The sequence below is a fragment of the Mangifera indica genome, chromosome 3 (genome assembly GCF_011075055.1).
Source record: "Mangifera indica cultivar Alphonso chromosome 3, CATAS_Mindica_2.1, whole genome shotgun sequence".
NCBI classification, from domain to species: Eukaryota; Viridiplantae; Streptophyta; class Magnoliopsida; order Sapindales; family Anacardiaceae; genus Mangifera; species Mangifera indica.
In genome coordinates, this window is record NC_058139.1 from 8,658,569 (window position 1) to 8,673,177 (window position 14,609).

General features: G+C 35.6%; 2 protein-coding genes across 3 annotated transcripts; both read right to left on the bottom strand.

Annotated features, from left to right (window-relative positions):
* Positions 1 to 254: 254 nt before the first annotated feature.
* LOC123212415 (exocyst complex component EXO70B1-like) lies at positions 255 to 2,793 on the bottom strand. 2 transcript variants are annotated; one of them, XM_044631541.1, is made up of 2 exons: positions 1,359 to 2,793; positions 255 to 1,271 (listed from the first exon to the last, which is right to left on the bottom strand). In XM_044631541.1, the coding sequence occupies exons 1-2, from the start codon at positions 2,453 to 2,455 to the stop codon at positions 617 to 619; spliced, it is 1,752 nt and encodes a 583-aa protein (XP_044487476.1). In that variant the 5' UTR covers positions 2,456 to 2,793; the 3' UTR covers positions 255 to 616. The 2 variants fall into 2 exon arrangements, with proteins under 2 accessions (XP_044487476.1, XP_044487474.1); XM_044631539.1 differs by having other exon boundaries at positions 255 to 2,793.
* Positions 2,794 to 5,916: 3,123 nt separating this feature from the next.
* LOC123211030 (pollen receptor-like kinase 3) lies at positions 5,917 to 9,041 on the bottom strand. The gene is made up of 2 exons (XM_044629535.1): positions 7,625 to 9,041; positions 5,917 to 6,773 (listed from the first exon to the last, which is right to left on the bottom strand). The coding sequence occupies exons 1-2, from the start codon at positions 9,039 to 9,041 to the stop codon at positions 6,043 to 6,045; spliced, it is 2,148 nt and encodes a 715-aa protein (XP_044485470.1). The 3' UTR covers positions 5,917 to 6,042.
* Positions 9,042 to 14,609: the final 5,568 nt, after the last annotated feature.

Genomic DNA, 14,609 nt, shown 5'->3' on the forward strand with positions numbered 1-14,609 from the left:
AATGGAAAAAAGATCTATCACAAAGACCCGTATTCAAAGTTTTCTCATGTTGTGTTATTGACAAGAGCTTTATACAGTAAACATAAACATCCCATAAAACAGGTTATTTCCTTATCAAACATTTAGGAACTACATATGGTGCTTAGTTCCTTCCAATTAAACGCAAAAATATCCAAGAAGCTGCAATACTTACCTACAACATATACATTTAATCAAGAACATGAATTTAAGATGGTTAAATAATGGGCACTACCTTTAAAAAAAAAAAAAATTCTTCCTCATATCATAGATAGTAATAGAGAACAAGCTTGAAATCCAACAATAACCATATGGACAAATGGAAATAAAAGATCTAAAATGTGGTAACAGAACAACTATAGCGCATAAAATGCAGAAGCATTCAGGTTAAGGGACCTGGCTTTTTCTGGAGAGCTAAACCTTATCTTCCCAAAGAGTTTGATTCAGTCTTGCACTTGGAAATGTAAACAATGATGCTTATGAGAATTGGAGAGTACGTGGCAGCCCATATTGACCAGCATCACATCACCCTAACACTCCAGAAAGAATATAAAGAATGCATACTAGATTCAAACTTGGCAAAACTAACTTCATTCCTTCACTGAGATCTCCTTCTTAAGTGCTGGGACACGGGGTACCCCTCGAAAAAATCCAAGACAGCAGTCTCCAAGTCCTCAACAGTGTACTTGATGTAATTCTCTGGATGTTTTCCAATATGATTCCCAAGCCTGCCAAGAAATGACCTATAAGCTGGAATCAACTTCTCAGATACAGATATCCTTAGCTCCTCTCTAAGCTGAGAATCTGGCACCAACCATACTGCTTGAGTCCTATGAACCTCCTCAAACATAGTGTTGAAGGTCTTGAACCTCTCTCTCAAAGCAGTCTTTGAGACTCCTGATGAAAACCCTCCACTTACATGGAGACCCTCATCTCTCAAGCAATACAAAACGTTAACCCATGTTGCTCTCTGGTAACTAGTTGCAGCCTGTCTGAACTTACCAGTCATCTTCTTCAAATAATCATCACCAATCATTTCTCTCAATTCAGGTGAGCCTTTTATCTTTTGAACAATATAGTGAACATTGTTCATCAAAAACAAATGTGCTAAAGATGTATCTTTGTAATGCTTGGATTTACCCTCCAAATTGAATTGCAAAATCACAATGATCCATATCAAATGAAGTGCCAATGGACTCTTCCCCTCCAATTCAGAAAAGTCCATATCCGGGGTCGTTGGATCTCCCGAATATCTAGAACCGGTTGAGGGTTTTGATATTATAAGCTCAATCAAAGTCTGCTTATAATCAGAAATCAAACTGATATAATTCATAACGTACCTAGTCAATGGATGAATAGTACCTCCAGGCACTGGAACCGTTGATGGCTCCCTCAAAACAGCATTCTCAAACTCTGATAAAATCCCTTTTGCAGCCTCAGCCAATCTTGAAAGAATCTCAGCAGCCTGCACTCGAATTGAATCTGAAGATTTCGAATCGAAAACAACCTCTACATCAGGCAACAATTCTGCCAAAGCATCATGTAAATCCAATATCTTGAACAACTTCTCAGGTGATCTCTTGCTTATACTTATAGCGTCAGCAAAATTAAACAACTGAATTGCAGGCCCTTTCACTGTCTCCATAAAACAAGCATAATCAATATCTGTTCCAACCCCTTCAAAGATTTGTTCACACAAACTTTTCTCACTTGCAAACAACACCCTCACACAAACTTTAGCCGCTCTTGTCCATCTCCGAATCTTTGTCTCTAGTGCATCCCATTCAAGTCTTTGAACATCTCCAATACTCAACTTCTCAACTCCTAATTCCCTGAAACTTGCATCCACTGCCGACCTTCTGACACTTCCATACACCTGAATACACTCTCTTAAATACCCCGCAGCAATCATTCTTTGAGCTATTGACTTAAGGTCTTCAATGGTTTCCTCAGGTATCAGATCTATCTGCCTTATACAACTTGTTGACCTGTAACTAGATGAAGCAACACTAGTACTGGACTCACTGTGCTTCAAAACATCATCTTGTTCTCGATCAAATTGGTCATCTTGATCTTCAGTAAGTACTTTTCTATCAGTTATTGAACAAGTGGAAGAACCGGGATCAGCTGAAAGGGACTCGACATCCAGAGCATGAACGTGAACAAGTAAAATATTTCTGAACTCATCTTCAAGTCTAGCCATGGCGATCTGAATAGCAGAGTTGACTTTAGTTTGAGCGTCATCAGAGATACTTGTGGATGATATTGATTTTTGGATTTCATCCACAGCTTGTAAATACCTATCAACTTCACATCTATCACCTTCAAAAATCATGTTCTCCCTTGCTTCTTCCGATGCTGCTGAATCCCATCTCAGTATAATCCTCTCAGCTGATTCAAAATCTGTGTTTCCAGCATAATTTTCCGGTGGTTCCATTTCTTTGGATCAAGTAAAAATCAAACTTCTAAGCTTTTTTTGTGGTGGGGTATTGCAGAAACATTGAATAAAGCTCCAAAATTGTACTCTTGATGATGTTTCGTTGGTGGGGTGATGAAAATTAACCGAGTAAAGCTTTAAAGAATTATTTTTTTCAGGATCAGATAAGAAAAACAAAAATAAGTGAAATTAAATATAAAAGGTCAAAAAAAAATAATTCAGAAACTTGAATAGGTGGTGTTGGACTTGGAGGAGGAGGAGAAGGAGAAATTTTGGGGGATGATTGAACTGTTTGATCATGAAAGGGTGATGTACTGTTTTGACTTATAGCTTTTTTTATCTTTTTAAAGGAGGACTCTTATTTTGTATCTTTAAATTTGAAGTTAAATCGATTACACATAAAAGTAAAATTTTGAATTCAATAATTAATCATATATTGTATTATATTAATCAGAAATTTGATCTTAATATATTATTAATAAATTTCAAACTCATGTTAACTTGTAATTTTTGTTTTTGTATTATTATTATTTTTTTTTTAATTTTCCGGTTGGCTTGGTTTAAGGATGTTAAGAGAACCGGGTTGATCTACAGCACACTCAGTCCCCTTTTTTTACATGGTCTATAGGAGTACAATATATAAATTTGTGAACAATATCAAACGTATGATCATGTTAAGATTTTGGGATAAGACCCACAGGTTAGTTGGCATTGCCCGTTTAATAATAATAATACATTATAATTAGGGAGAAGGACTATTTCCCACCCAACTTTTGATGCATTTTCAAATTGGCACCCACGGCAGATGAAAATCCAGTTTTCCCACCCGTGACCAAACTGCCGTCCAATTTTTCAGTTAGGGATAGGGGCAAAATCGTCATTTGCTATTTAAAACCTTAAAACTTTTAAATTTTACCGTTTCCCCTCTCCAGGTTTTAAAAACTAATAACTAACTCATCCTCAAAGTTTGAAAAGTTTAATTTCACCCCTAGGGTTTGCTCCTTCTCCGGCCACCATAGACGGCCGACGCATTCGACCGATCTCCCATCTCCGACTACAAAGGACGACCCTTCGTCGCCCAGATCTGGACGACGAAGCGTCATCCAGATCTGGAAGAACAGACGAAGGACGACGCTTCGTCGTCCTTCGTCGTCGCGTCTTCCAGATGCGACGAGCCACGAAGAGAGAAGAGAAGAGACCTTCGTCGAAGCAGACATCCCAGATCTGGACGACGAGCGACGAAGGGAGGTCTCTTTGTCGCATCGTGCGACGAAGAGATCTCCGTCTCTTCGTCGCACCACCGCCGTAGCACCACCGTCGTCGCACCAGGAGAAGGAGGAGGCCGGTGACGACGTCGGAGAAGACGTCGGGAGATGAGGTTGAAGAATGGGGGTGAAATGCTAGTTTTGAAAGTTATGGGGGGCGGCTGCATTTTGAAAAATATGGAAACCCTAGGTTTGGGGGTGAAAATGTTAGTTTTTAAAGTTTAAAAACTTTAGGTAAGGTGAAAATGTTAGTTTCTAAAACCTAAGGGGGGTGAATGGTAAAACCCTCACATCAATTTTGAGAAATTAAATTAAGGGGTATTTTGGTCATTTCATCTAACAAGGGTAAAATGGACATTTTACCCTTATGCAAACAGATATCATCTATTTTAACAGCTCATGGGTGGGAAAACTGGATTTTCATCTGTCGTGGGTGTCAATTTGAAAATGCATCAAAAGATGGGTGGGAAATAGTCCTTCTCCCTTATAATTAATTAAAATATTTTAAAAATTAAAACATATAATTTGATAAATTGACTTATTAAGGATTCGTTGTAACACAACCCAAGAGCTCTAGACCGTGCCTTAAACCCTTCAACCGTACCGATTTGATTTGACCAACATTACCCGACCCTAGGCATGGTGAACTGTGCCAGAGCCAGTCCAGCAAGGCCCAACATGACTTGTTGCCATGTCTAGCCTGGTGAGGTCTGGTCTAGTGTGGCAACTGTGAGTACGTTGAGGGGCTGCGTATAAAATTGACAGTGGGAAAGTTACTGTATAAGTTGAAAGGAAGAAAAAGGAGAAGGTCTCTTGTTTAAGGGATGGGCAAGGCACCCTGTTTTGGGATATTATGATTTTGGGGTGAATTTCAGTCAATGTCTGTGACATAGGCCCAAGTTTTAATGGAGCAAGCAAGGTCGGAGTCCAGGCAGACTGGGATGCTTTTTCCAATTCAAACTATAATTGGGCTAGCCACCCTTGTTACTTCTATTTGGAATGATTTTGTTGTTCGGCTTTTTCCGGCAAGTAACCCATTTTTTAACGGAAAATTAACTAAAATGACTAAAATTAAAGAGATTTAAATTAGATTAATCAATTTTTTAAGAATTATAAGGATATAATTATGAGTTGATATTCACCATATGGGTCACATATAGTTAGTTTTTTTTTTTTTAATATTTTTCTTGTACGAATGTTTTATTTAGTATGTGTAGTTTGCTTGGTAGTGTTTTTTGTTATTTAACAATTTGGGAGGTTTATAATATTTTTCGTTCGGGGATAATCGATATTTTCCAGTATAACGTATTTTAATGTGTATTTTTCAAAATTTTAGTATGTTTGTTTAGTAAAGTATAAAACGTGTATGTATTATAAAAATTAATATATTTATATATTTTTTTAACTAAATATTGTTGTTGATTGTGAATGAAAACACAAAGCAACATTCGATTTTGAGATTTTCAATAGAGTGCCATTTTAGGGCATAAGTGACTTTTCATAATCATTTAAAATGTAAATGGTTGTGATACTATTAGAAGGTTTAAAAGAAAATAATTCTTAGAGATATAAAAAACCATCTGATCTAGTAGTTTTATAGAAATAATTTCACTATATAGGAAGTAAATTATTTCTCATAAAGGACATAAAAATAAAGTTAAATGTCGACAAAAGTAATCGGATACAACAATATAATACGACCTTATGAAAATGTGAATCTTTAGATTAAGAATATTATCACATTCTAATTCCTATTTAAAATAAAGAGTTGTTTATAAATTCTAAATTATATTAACTAAAGAGACCGTCTTTTATTATTTTTTGTTAAAATGTGTATAAGAATAGTGAGTTGATGGGGCTCAAGAATATGATAATATATAGAGTATATTATAAAATACTGATATTTATGATCGTTAGAATAAAAGGTTGGCGATACTCTATGGCAAATTGTATCAAAATCGAGAGATTTTTCTTATTTTCCCAAATTCCCAAGTTAAAAGCCACTATGTTGAGCTTCAATGCATAAATTTCAGTCCTATAATCATGTTTAGTTCTGAAGCATTCACTGTAAAATCTTGTACAACACATTCTTACAGTAGTTAATATTGGCACCCTGCAAATTATAAAGAAAATCAGTCAGTTAAAATAACTATTTATAGACATACAAGTAATCTAACTTCTTCACTTACTTTTTATCTTTTTCTCTTTGGGTTGGCAAAGCTCTAGCATTAGCAGCCGAAAACTCTCCCTCTCCCCTTCATGAACCCCATGAATTTCGTCAGAATTGTTGTTAATATGCCGATGGGTTAAATTATCTCTATCTTAACGCCCCATAATGTGATTATCAAAGCTGCCTGATTCATTTCTCTCCAGTAAATACGCATGCCCTTGTTGATAACTTGAAGTTTTATCAGTCTGGAGGGCATCTCCAGAGCCATCTCTAAGCATCGGCAAGTCTTCAAACTGCTGAGGCTCTTGCCCTTCTCCCGCTGATCTTATTTCCTGTATTCTCCTCACTGCTTCGCTCATGTCTAAGCGCTCATCAGGATCGCTTTCGGTGCAAGCTGAGGCAATGTGGAGAAGTTGTTCCATTTCATCGAGTGAATCAGTTGAACTTGCAATCTCTGGATCAAGAAGTTCTGTAAATCTCTCTTTAGACGTAGAGACCACCCATTGTACCACATCTGTCCCTCCTTTACCATCGTTGAGATATTGAGATGGGAATTTCCCTGTCAGGATCTCAAGAATGACAATTCCTAGACAGTACACATCACATTTTGGTGACACTTTTCCTGCTGACACAACTTCTGGGGCCTTGTATGCGAACATCGCTTCTCCAAGATTGGAAGGATTAATCAAAGGGCTCAATCCATACTCTGAAATCAATGGGTCATTGTCAGGGCCTAGAAGGATGTTGCTTGATTTGAGATTTCCATGAGGCAAGTCGAGAGAAGCTAGTTGAGAATGTAGACAGCCCATCCCTCTGGCAATCCCCTGAATGATTTTTAACCGAGCAGGCCAGTTGAGTTCTTCGTGTGATTGGCGACGATCACCTACAAAAATTTACTAATGCGCTCAGCATATGATATATACCAACACATTCTTAGCTCATATTGGACTTTCCACAAACACTATGTTTTGAAGGTGTTCGATGTATTTTTATGTTTTTGGTAACACTGAAACGGGAACATTTTGACTAACAGATTGCATAAAAGGTATGAAATAACAATTTTCAATACAATTCGTTAATTCGATAACAAGCAAGTTAGGTTAAGTTATTTTTTTTAAATTTAATTTAGTCAACTCAACATAACTCAAAATTAAATTATATCGTATTTAAATTAAACATGAAAATAACCCAAATTAATATAAATTTACTTGAATGCTCAAAAAAATATTACTATAGTAAAATTTGATTGGGACAGGCTGAAAAATGTTGAAAGACAAATATCAACAACAACTAAAATCATTATATATTGTATATAGTTCTCTCTTTGTATAATTATAACTATTATTAATTTTTATTTAGAAATTTATTTTATTTTCAATGGTGAGAATAAATTTTGATTACTAAGATAATTGATGTGTTTTAAAGGGTATTGGTTTGTGAATTTTTAGACTACACGTAAATAAGTTGTGTATTTGTTTAAATAGTAGATTGATGTATTTTAATAAAACTATTAAAGCACCAAAAATAATTGAGAAAGTGGAAATAGTAAACAATATTTGGTCAATTCAGATTGTGTTTGAACAATCCGAATATAATCTATTAAATTAGGTTAAGGATGAAAAATTTTGGCATGATTATATTTAGTTTGAGTTAAGGTTGAGAGTTTTTTACTCAATAAAATAGAATCGAGGAAATAAATAATGTAAAGTTGATTAGAAGATAAATTTTCCTTACCATGCAGTTGATAAAGCAAGCTGCCTTTTGGAATGAATTCATACACCAGAAGTTTCTCATCTTTCCTGTAATGGTAAGCCAAAGGTGTCAAGAGATTAGAGTGTTTTATCGTTCCAAGCTTCTTAATCTCTGCATCAAATCCTTCTTTTCCCTTTGCATTCATTTCTCTCATCCTCTTCACTACCACACTCACCCCATTACCCATCTGCGCCTTATACGACGACCCCAAAGCCCCATTTCCAAGCACTTCGGCAGCTGCCTTCATCAAATCAGGCAAACCAAACACTCCCTTTGCATCATTCACCATCACTAGCTCCCCCAAGCCGCCAGTCTTCGCTTGACTTTGATTGGCATTCCTTGACTGAACACTCCCTCTTCGAGTTGATCCTGGCTTAATGTTCAGCTCCAAGTCGTTTCTACTTGACACAGAAACCCGAACATCGACTGCATGAGGACTTCCAGGGTCCTTTTCAAGCACATCAAATGCCTTATCTTTCCGCCTCCATTTCAGTATACACACAACTGCAATTGAAATCAACATCACAGTTAAAGTTGTTGATGCAGCAATGATCTTTATCTGGTCTTCCTTTCCCGCAGGGGGCTCAGGAGGGCTCTTCGTTGCAGACATTGTTGGAGTCGAATCCTCTGTCGGCGTCTTCTCATTACTAGGTGTCTTGTCTTTACTGGAATTCTTATTACAATCGACTCCGATTTTTTCCCCACAAAGACCTGGATTTCCTGAAAAAGAACTCGCATCGAATCTTGTCAAACTATGTGGAATCTCCCCTTCCAATTCATTATTCGAAAGATTAAGCTGCCTCAAAGATGGCTGCTCAAACGATGGAATTCTCCCATTAAATTGATTGTTCTCAAGATGTAACTCAGTAATATAAGACAATCGAAACAACGATGCAGGAATGTGAGCTGTGAAGTTATTATTCGAAAGCCAAACTTTTCTCAAGCCATCCATTTTATCAAAATAATCCGTAGATATCTCACCCGAAAAATGATTCATCGACAAGTAAATTGCCCTCAAATTACTTAAACGATTAAATGCTGGCAACCCACCAGAGAAAGAGTTGTTAACCATGCTAAACGTACGAAGATTACGAAGCTCAACCAAGGCATCAATATCAATCGTTCCTCCCAATCCCAAATTATTAAGCTGAATACCCGTGACACTGCCCTCAAAACAAGCTACGCCTTTCCATTGTTCTTTCAACCCACTACACGGTGGCTTGCTTTGTTGCCAGGATATAAGCCCATCTGCGTTTGTGAAGGAATCCTTGAGCTTCAACAACGCATCGGATTCGGATCCGGATTGCGAAAATCCAACTCCAAACGATGTGATCATGAAGATTGAAAAGAGAACACAGATTAATGGCCTGGGAATCCAGTGCAATAATGTCACGGCCATGTCCTAGCCGGATTCTTGAGGCCTAAAGGGCAGATTTAGACAACGTCTAAAACTATTTTCACTAAAAAAAATATTGTGCGTATTAGACGATCGCCTTCATTTTAGGTTCTTGTTGAGATATCTGTTAAGTTCTTTTGTTCATTTTGGTGACAGCAACACAGCCTTTGAAATTTAGAGGGAGACGGTTGTCAGGGTTTGAAATAGTCAGCTCCAGGATACCGTTAAAACAGTTTTTCCTTCTTACAGTTTTGCCCTTGTGAGAGGTGGCCTGTGTGCGTGCATTGGGAAAGGGATTTTGTTCAATGTTAGGGGTATTTCAAGTCAAGTAAAAATATTATCTGGTCATGAGTCCGTAGTAATGTACTTATGAATTATATCAAGGCCAAAAGACTAGGGATGGCAATTTGGGCCCGACTTTAGGGACCCCGACCCTCCCCGACCCTAATGGGGAGGGGATTTCCCGATAAAAACGGGGAAAGGGGCGGGGATGGGGACAAAAAAAATCCCCGTAATCGGGGACGGGTCGGGGACGGGGATACATGTGTCCCCGCCCCGCCCCGCCCCTCCCCTCCCCGCCCCGCCCCGCCCCTCCCCTCCCCTCCCCTCCCCATCCCCTCCCCACCCCCTAAATCTAATATATTAATATAATAATTTCTAAACTATTAAATTTTAGAAATTTTTACATTATGATTTATTAAAACTATAACTTTAATTTTACTAATTTTTGAATTATCAATTATTAGTTTTTATTAATTTCTAAACTATTAATCTAATATATTAAAAAAACCTAGAATTTCATTATCATCAAATGTAAATGCACCAAAATTAATTTTATTTCAACTTCAAAACTTAGTTAGTCAATCTACTAGGTTTTACACACAAAAAATAATAAATTATAAACTTAATAAAATCAATTGAAGTGAATGAAAAATGTTAAATTTAATGTTATTATAAAATTACCCTAAATCACATATATGAAGAGCTACTAATGAAGAGATTGATTATTGCATATTGTTAGATTTTATGAAAATTTTATATTTGAACTAAAATAACAAAGAATATTTTATAGCTCTTGTAGCAAGTGAAATTTTGGAAAAATATGATTTATTTTATTTATTGAAATATATAAAAGAATTAAAATTTATATTTATGGGTATGGGGAGAGGATTTTTCCCTGCGGGGACGGGGCGGGGATGGGGAGGGGATTTTTCCCCACGGGGACGAGGCGGGGATGGGGAGGGGATTTTTCCCCGCGGGGACGGGGAGGGGATGGGGAGGGGATTTTCCTTCGCGGGGAGGGGACGGGGATTATTTTTTATCCCCGCAACGGGGACGGGGCGGGGACGGGGACGGGGACGGGGATTGATATCCCCTACGGGGACGGGGACAGGGATTGATATCCCCTCCCCGCCCCTCCCCATTGCCATCCCTACAAAAGACTATGTCACCCCCAAGTTTTTGTGCATTCTTCGCCACACCCATGATGTTTGAAAAACCTGAAGTCTCACCCATGGGCTAACTTCTGTTTAACAAAAAAATGGTAAAATCGTTATTTCATTAATTATATTAAAATAATATAAAATTTATTATTTTTCTCCCAACAGTTTTAAAAACTAATAAATTTACTCTTGTCTAAAGTTTTTTAACTTTCAAAAGTAACATTCCTCCTCTCCCCCAAACCTAGGGTTTATTTTTTAGAGGCTCTCCGATCAAAGAAGAAAGAGTTTTAACCAACCATCTCATCGGCCACCTCTGAAGCTTTTAGATGGCCCACTAGAGAGTCATTTTCGTTGATTCTAGATGAATCGATAGAGACAAGGATCTTTGTCGATTCTTCTTAAATCAACGAAGATGCTCATCTTCATCGATTCGTTTGAAATCGACAAAGATGCGTCTTTGTTGCCTCTTCTTTTACGGAAGAGTGAAGATCTGGTAGCTGACGAGTAGTGGGTTAAAGCATTATCGTCGGTTGTCGGAGATGGTTTTTGAAGAACGTCTAAAAAGTAATCCCTAGGTTTGGGGGAGGGGGGGGGGAATATTACTTTTAAAAGTTATAAAGTTTTATGCAGAGATAAAGTTATTAGTTTTTAAAACTGTAGAGAGAAAAATATAATGAATTTTATATTTTTTTAATATAATTAATAAATAACAATTTTACCCTTCTTTTTTTAACGGAAGTTAGCCTACGGATGAGACTTCGGTTTTTTCAAACTCTGTAAGTGTGACTTTACGAATGTAATAAAACTTGGAGGTGAAATAGTCATTTAACCTTAATATCAAACATTAAATTATGATATTGGGTCGGATGGACGGATCTAAAGTCAAAACAAAACTTAAATAAAATTATTTATATAATGACTCTAACTGATTATTGATTTAAAATTTCAATAATTATTAACAGTTTGTAACAAAAATTGAATAGATCAATGAGAGATTATTCGAAAAGGTCAAGCCTATAATTTGTTCTCACGAGATTTAAAGTTTGAGTGTCCTCATGCTTAGCAATATGACCAAAGATAAAGATCTAAAAGATTGTATGATTGTAAGGTTTAATAAAAACCATAGTTTCATAATACGAGAATTAGCATATATTATTAAATGATAAAAAAAATAACGTCGTGGATATGAAAATATGACTATAGACCAAGCTAAAGACATGTGAGACGTGCCAATACTCACACTATAATTTAGTTTTCGAATAGATTATATTATAACATAATTGATTAAATTAACCCTATTTAAAAGGATAGATATAAAAATAATCAAGAACTTAAAGGGTTATACCTATATAACCATTAGATTAGGATTGAATTATAATAACCGTAAAAATCTATGCAAGACCTGACATAAATGGATAAACTATTATCTATCATTCAACTGGTCTTCTGATAAAAAAAATAACAATATCACCATTATAAACAATAAGAAATTTTAGAACCATCATTGTTATTTTCTCTATTTTTATCCATTTTTTTTCTTATTTGATTTCTCTTTTTAATCGGCAAGCTACAATGATGACATTCAACATTAGAGAACTTATTGGATTTCCACTTTATTTTCTCTTCGCTTTTCATCTCTTCACACCTTTCACTATCTTGAATTGATTTTCATAATATATTTATAGGTAATGTATGGGATATCCTTCCCTCTAAAGGAATTTTATTGCATTCCGATCAGGATTCTAATAATCCTATTTTAATAGGATTGACTCCCTCAAAGCAATCGTATTCCTTCTTAAATTCACTTCCTTAATATAGGCTTGAAATACCGCGTGGACTTCACTTGGGTCATCCTCATATAGAGGGAAACCTCACCCAACTCTTCTTCATCTTTCGTTCTCCACTCTTCTGTTACCCACCACCCACGGCACACTCCCCAACCACCTCCATTGACTCTTCTACTTGTTTAATTGAAGGCAATGTTGGATTCCTTTTTTAAAGAGACAGAAGCTGGCAAGAAAAATATGAAGAATTATGAAAGGATGAACAAGAAAGCCTCGTTCTATTAAGTGTAAGGCCGAGCTAAGATCAATACAGATGAAGTCAGAAAAATTAGGATAGGAATTGAGGATATGAAGAAACATGTTGTAAGAATATCAGGGATAAAATAGGGTATTCCATGTTTGGAAGGAGTTCATAGTAACATCCAATATCATTGGGGTTTATTATTATTATTCTTCTTCTTAGAACTTCATATTCCCAACCATATCATAGAAAAAACATATCCACGTTTAGTAATTGCTGTTCAATTTGATCGGCCCAAAAGAAAAAAAAAAGTCATAAAAATCGGCGAAATAATTCGGCATAGGTATTGTCCATCTCTTAAAGTGATTTGAATTTTTGGTCACGGTTGTATATTCTAATAGAGAATTATAATTTAAATAAGAAAAAATGTTGATCAAAATTCAAGTCAATAGTATCTACTTTTATATAATTTATAATACTTTATAGACCTAAAGACTTATTCAGACCTAACGTCTCGTAAAATTTTAAACCCCTATTATATTAACTTTTAAAAATTTAAATATTTATCACTCTATTAAAATTTACTAATAAGATTAAGAGTAAAAATGTTATTTAGTTAAAAATATCAAAAAAATTAAAAATTTATCATATTTTCTCTTATAAGTTTAAAAATTAAATAATTTTCTCTCACTAAAAGTTTGAAAAGTAAGTATTTCCCCTTTGGGGTTTGTATTGTATTCCCTTGTTGCTTCTCTAATGACAAAACTAGCCAACTTCCATACTAGCACTCCTCCCATCTCCTAGACAAAGGTGAATCATCGATCAATCAGAGGTCGATCGAAAATTCATCGATGCAAATATATGTATCATACATATCTATTTAATCTATTTATACATCGATCGACACACAGATCAACTGAACAAAAATTTTGTTTCTCGGTCCCATTTGAAGAATTTAGAGATTGAAACAAAGGAGTTAAGGCCCACATTAATCACATTGTTCACTTGCATGAAAGGTTAGGCATGAATGGCCTTTTAGATTCGATTCATTACATTGTTTTCTCGTTTAGAGTTTCTTACATTGTTTTAGAATTTCTTCTTTTTTAAAAATTTTTTTAGTGTGTTTATTTTAGAAATTAATTAATTTTATTAATAATATTTGTCATAAGGTGAAAATTTTTCTTTTTTGCCGTTGGACATCTCCCTCTAATATTTTATCATTCCTCTGTCTCCCTTTTGTGCTTTTTTTTTTTACGCACAAATTCTTACCAAATTATCCAATGTCTCTTTCTTCCTAAAATACTATGAGTTTGTAGCTTTCTTTTTTCTCTTTTTTCGTTAATTGTATTGCTTGAAGATAGGGTTAATAAATTAATTAAAATAATATAGATCGAGTATTGTAATGCCCTCTAATATGACATGACAATAATAATTGTCCCATGAACAAACTATACATAAATATTTTTATATATAATTTAGATATATATAAATAATGTATAATTATATAATCAAATAATTTTAAATTAAATATAAAATAATATTTATTTATTTGATAATACATTATTATGTGTCTAAATTATAATTTAAAAATATATACATAATATAAACACTTACGGTTGGATTTACCATCTCGCACGTGCCAAACATGTACCGTGAAATCCCGGGATTTCCGGCATTGCGTAGGGAAGCGGACAAAGTATAGCACGTGAGTTGCATGCACCGAGTCACATGTCCATCCGCCAACGACTTGAGCCTGAGCCGTGACAGCTCCGGTGCTATTGCCACCCACCCGATTACCACTTGTTTAACACGTGCTGTTTTCTTTTTTACTCGTCACAAAGTCAAGCGAATATTACAACAAACGTGAAGCTTTTGTATTCACGTGGGCCTCACCTCCCTGTCGGCCTTGGAAGAAGAAAAGGTTCGACTAGACCGAACTTACCCAACAATTAACGGAGTCACCCGCCTAACTGCCCCAATCAAATCAAATTTACTGAAATACCCCTTATTTCTTCTACTGACTATTTACCCCTTCAAGTAATTAGTGTTCATAATTGAGATTTCCCTTAAAAATTTTGCATCCTCTTTTACCAGAATAAGAATC

Excerpts from the sequence above, each read along its gene's own strand:
- LOC123212415 (XM_044631539.1), bottom strand. The coding sequence starts at position 2,455 with ATGGAACCACCGGAAAATTATGCTGGAAACACAGATTTTGAATCAGCT.
- LOC123211030 (XM_044629535.1), bottom strand. The coding sequence starts at position 9,041 with ATGGCCGTGACATTATTGCACTGGATTCCCAGGCCATTAATCTGTGTT. Across the intron at positions 6,774-7,624 it reads CTTGCTTTATCAACTGCATG|GTGATCGTCGCCAATCACAC; the intron begins GTAAGGAAAATT and ends AAATTTTTGTAG.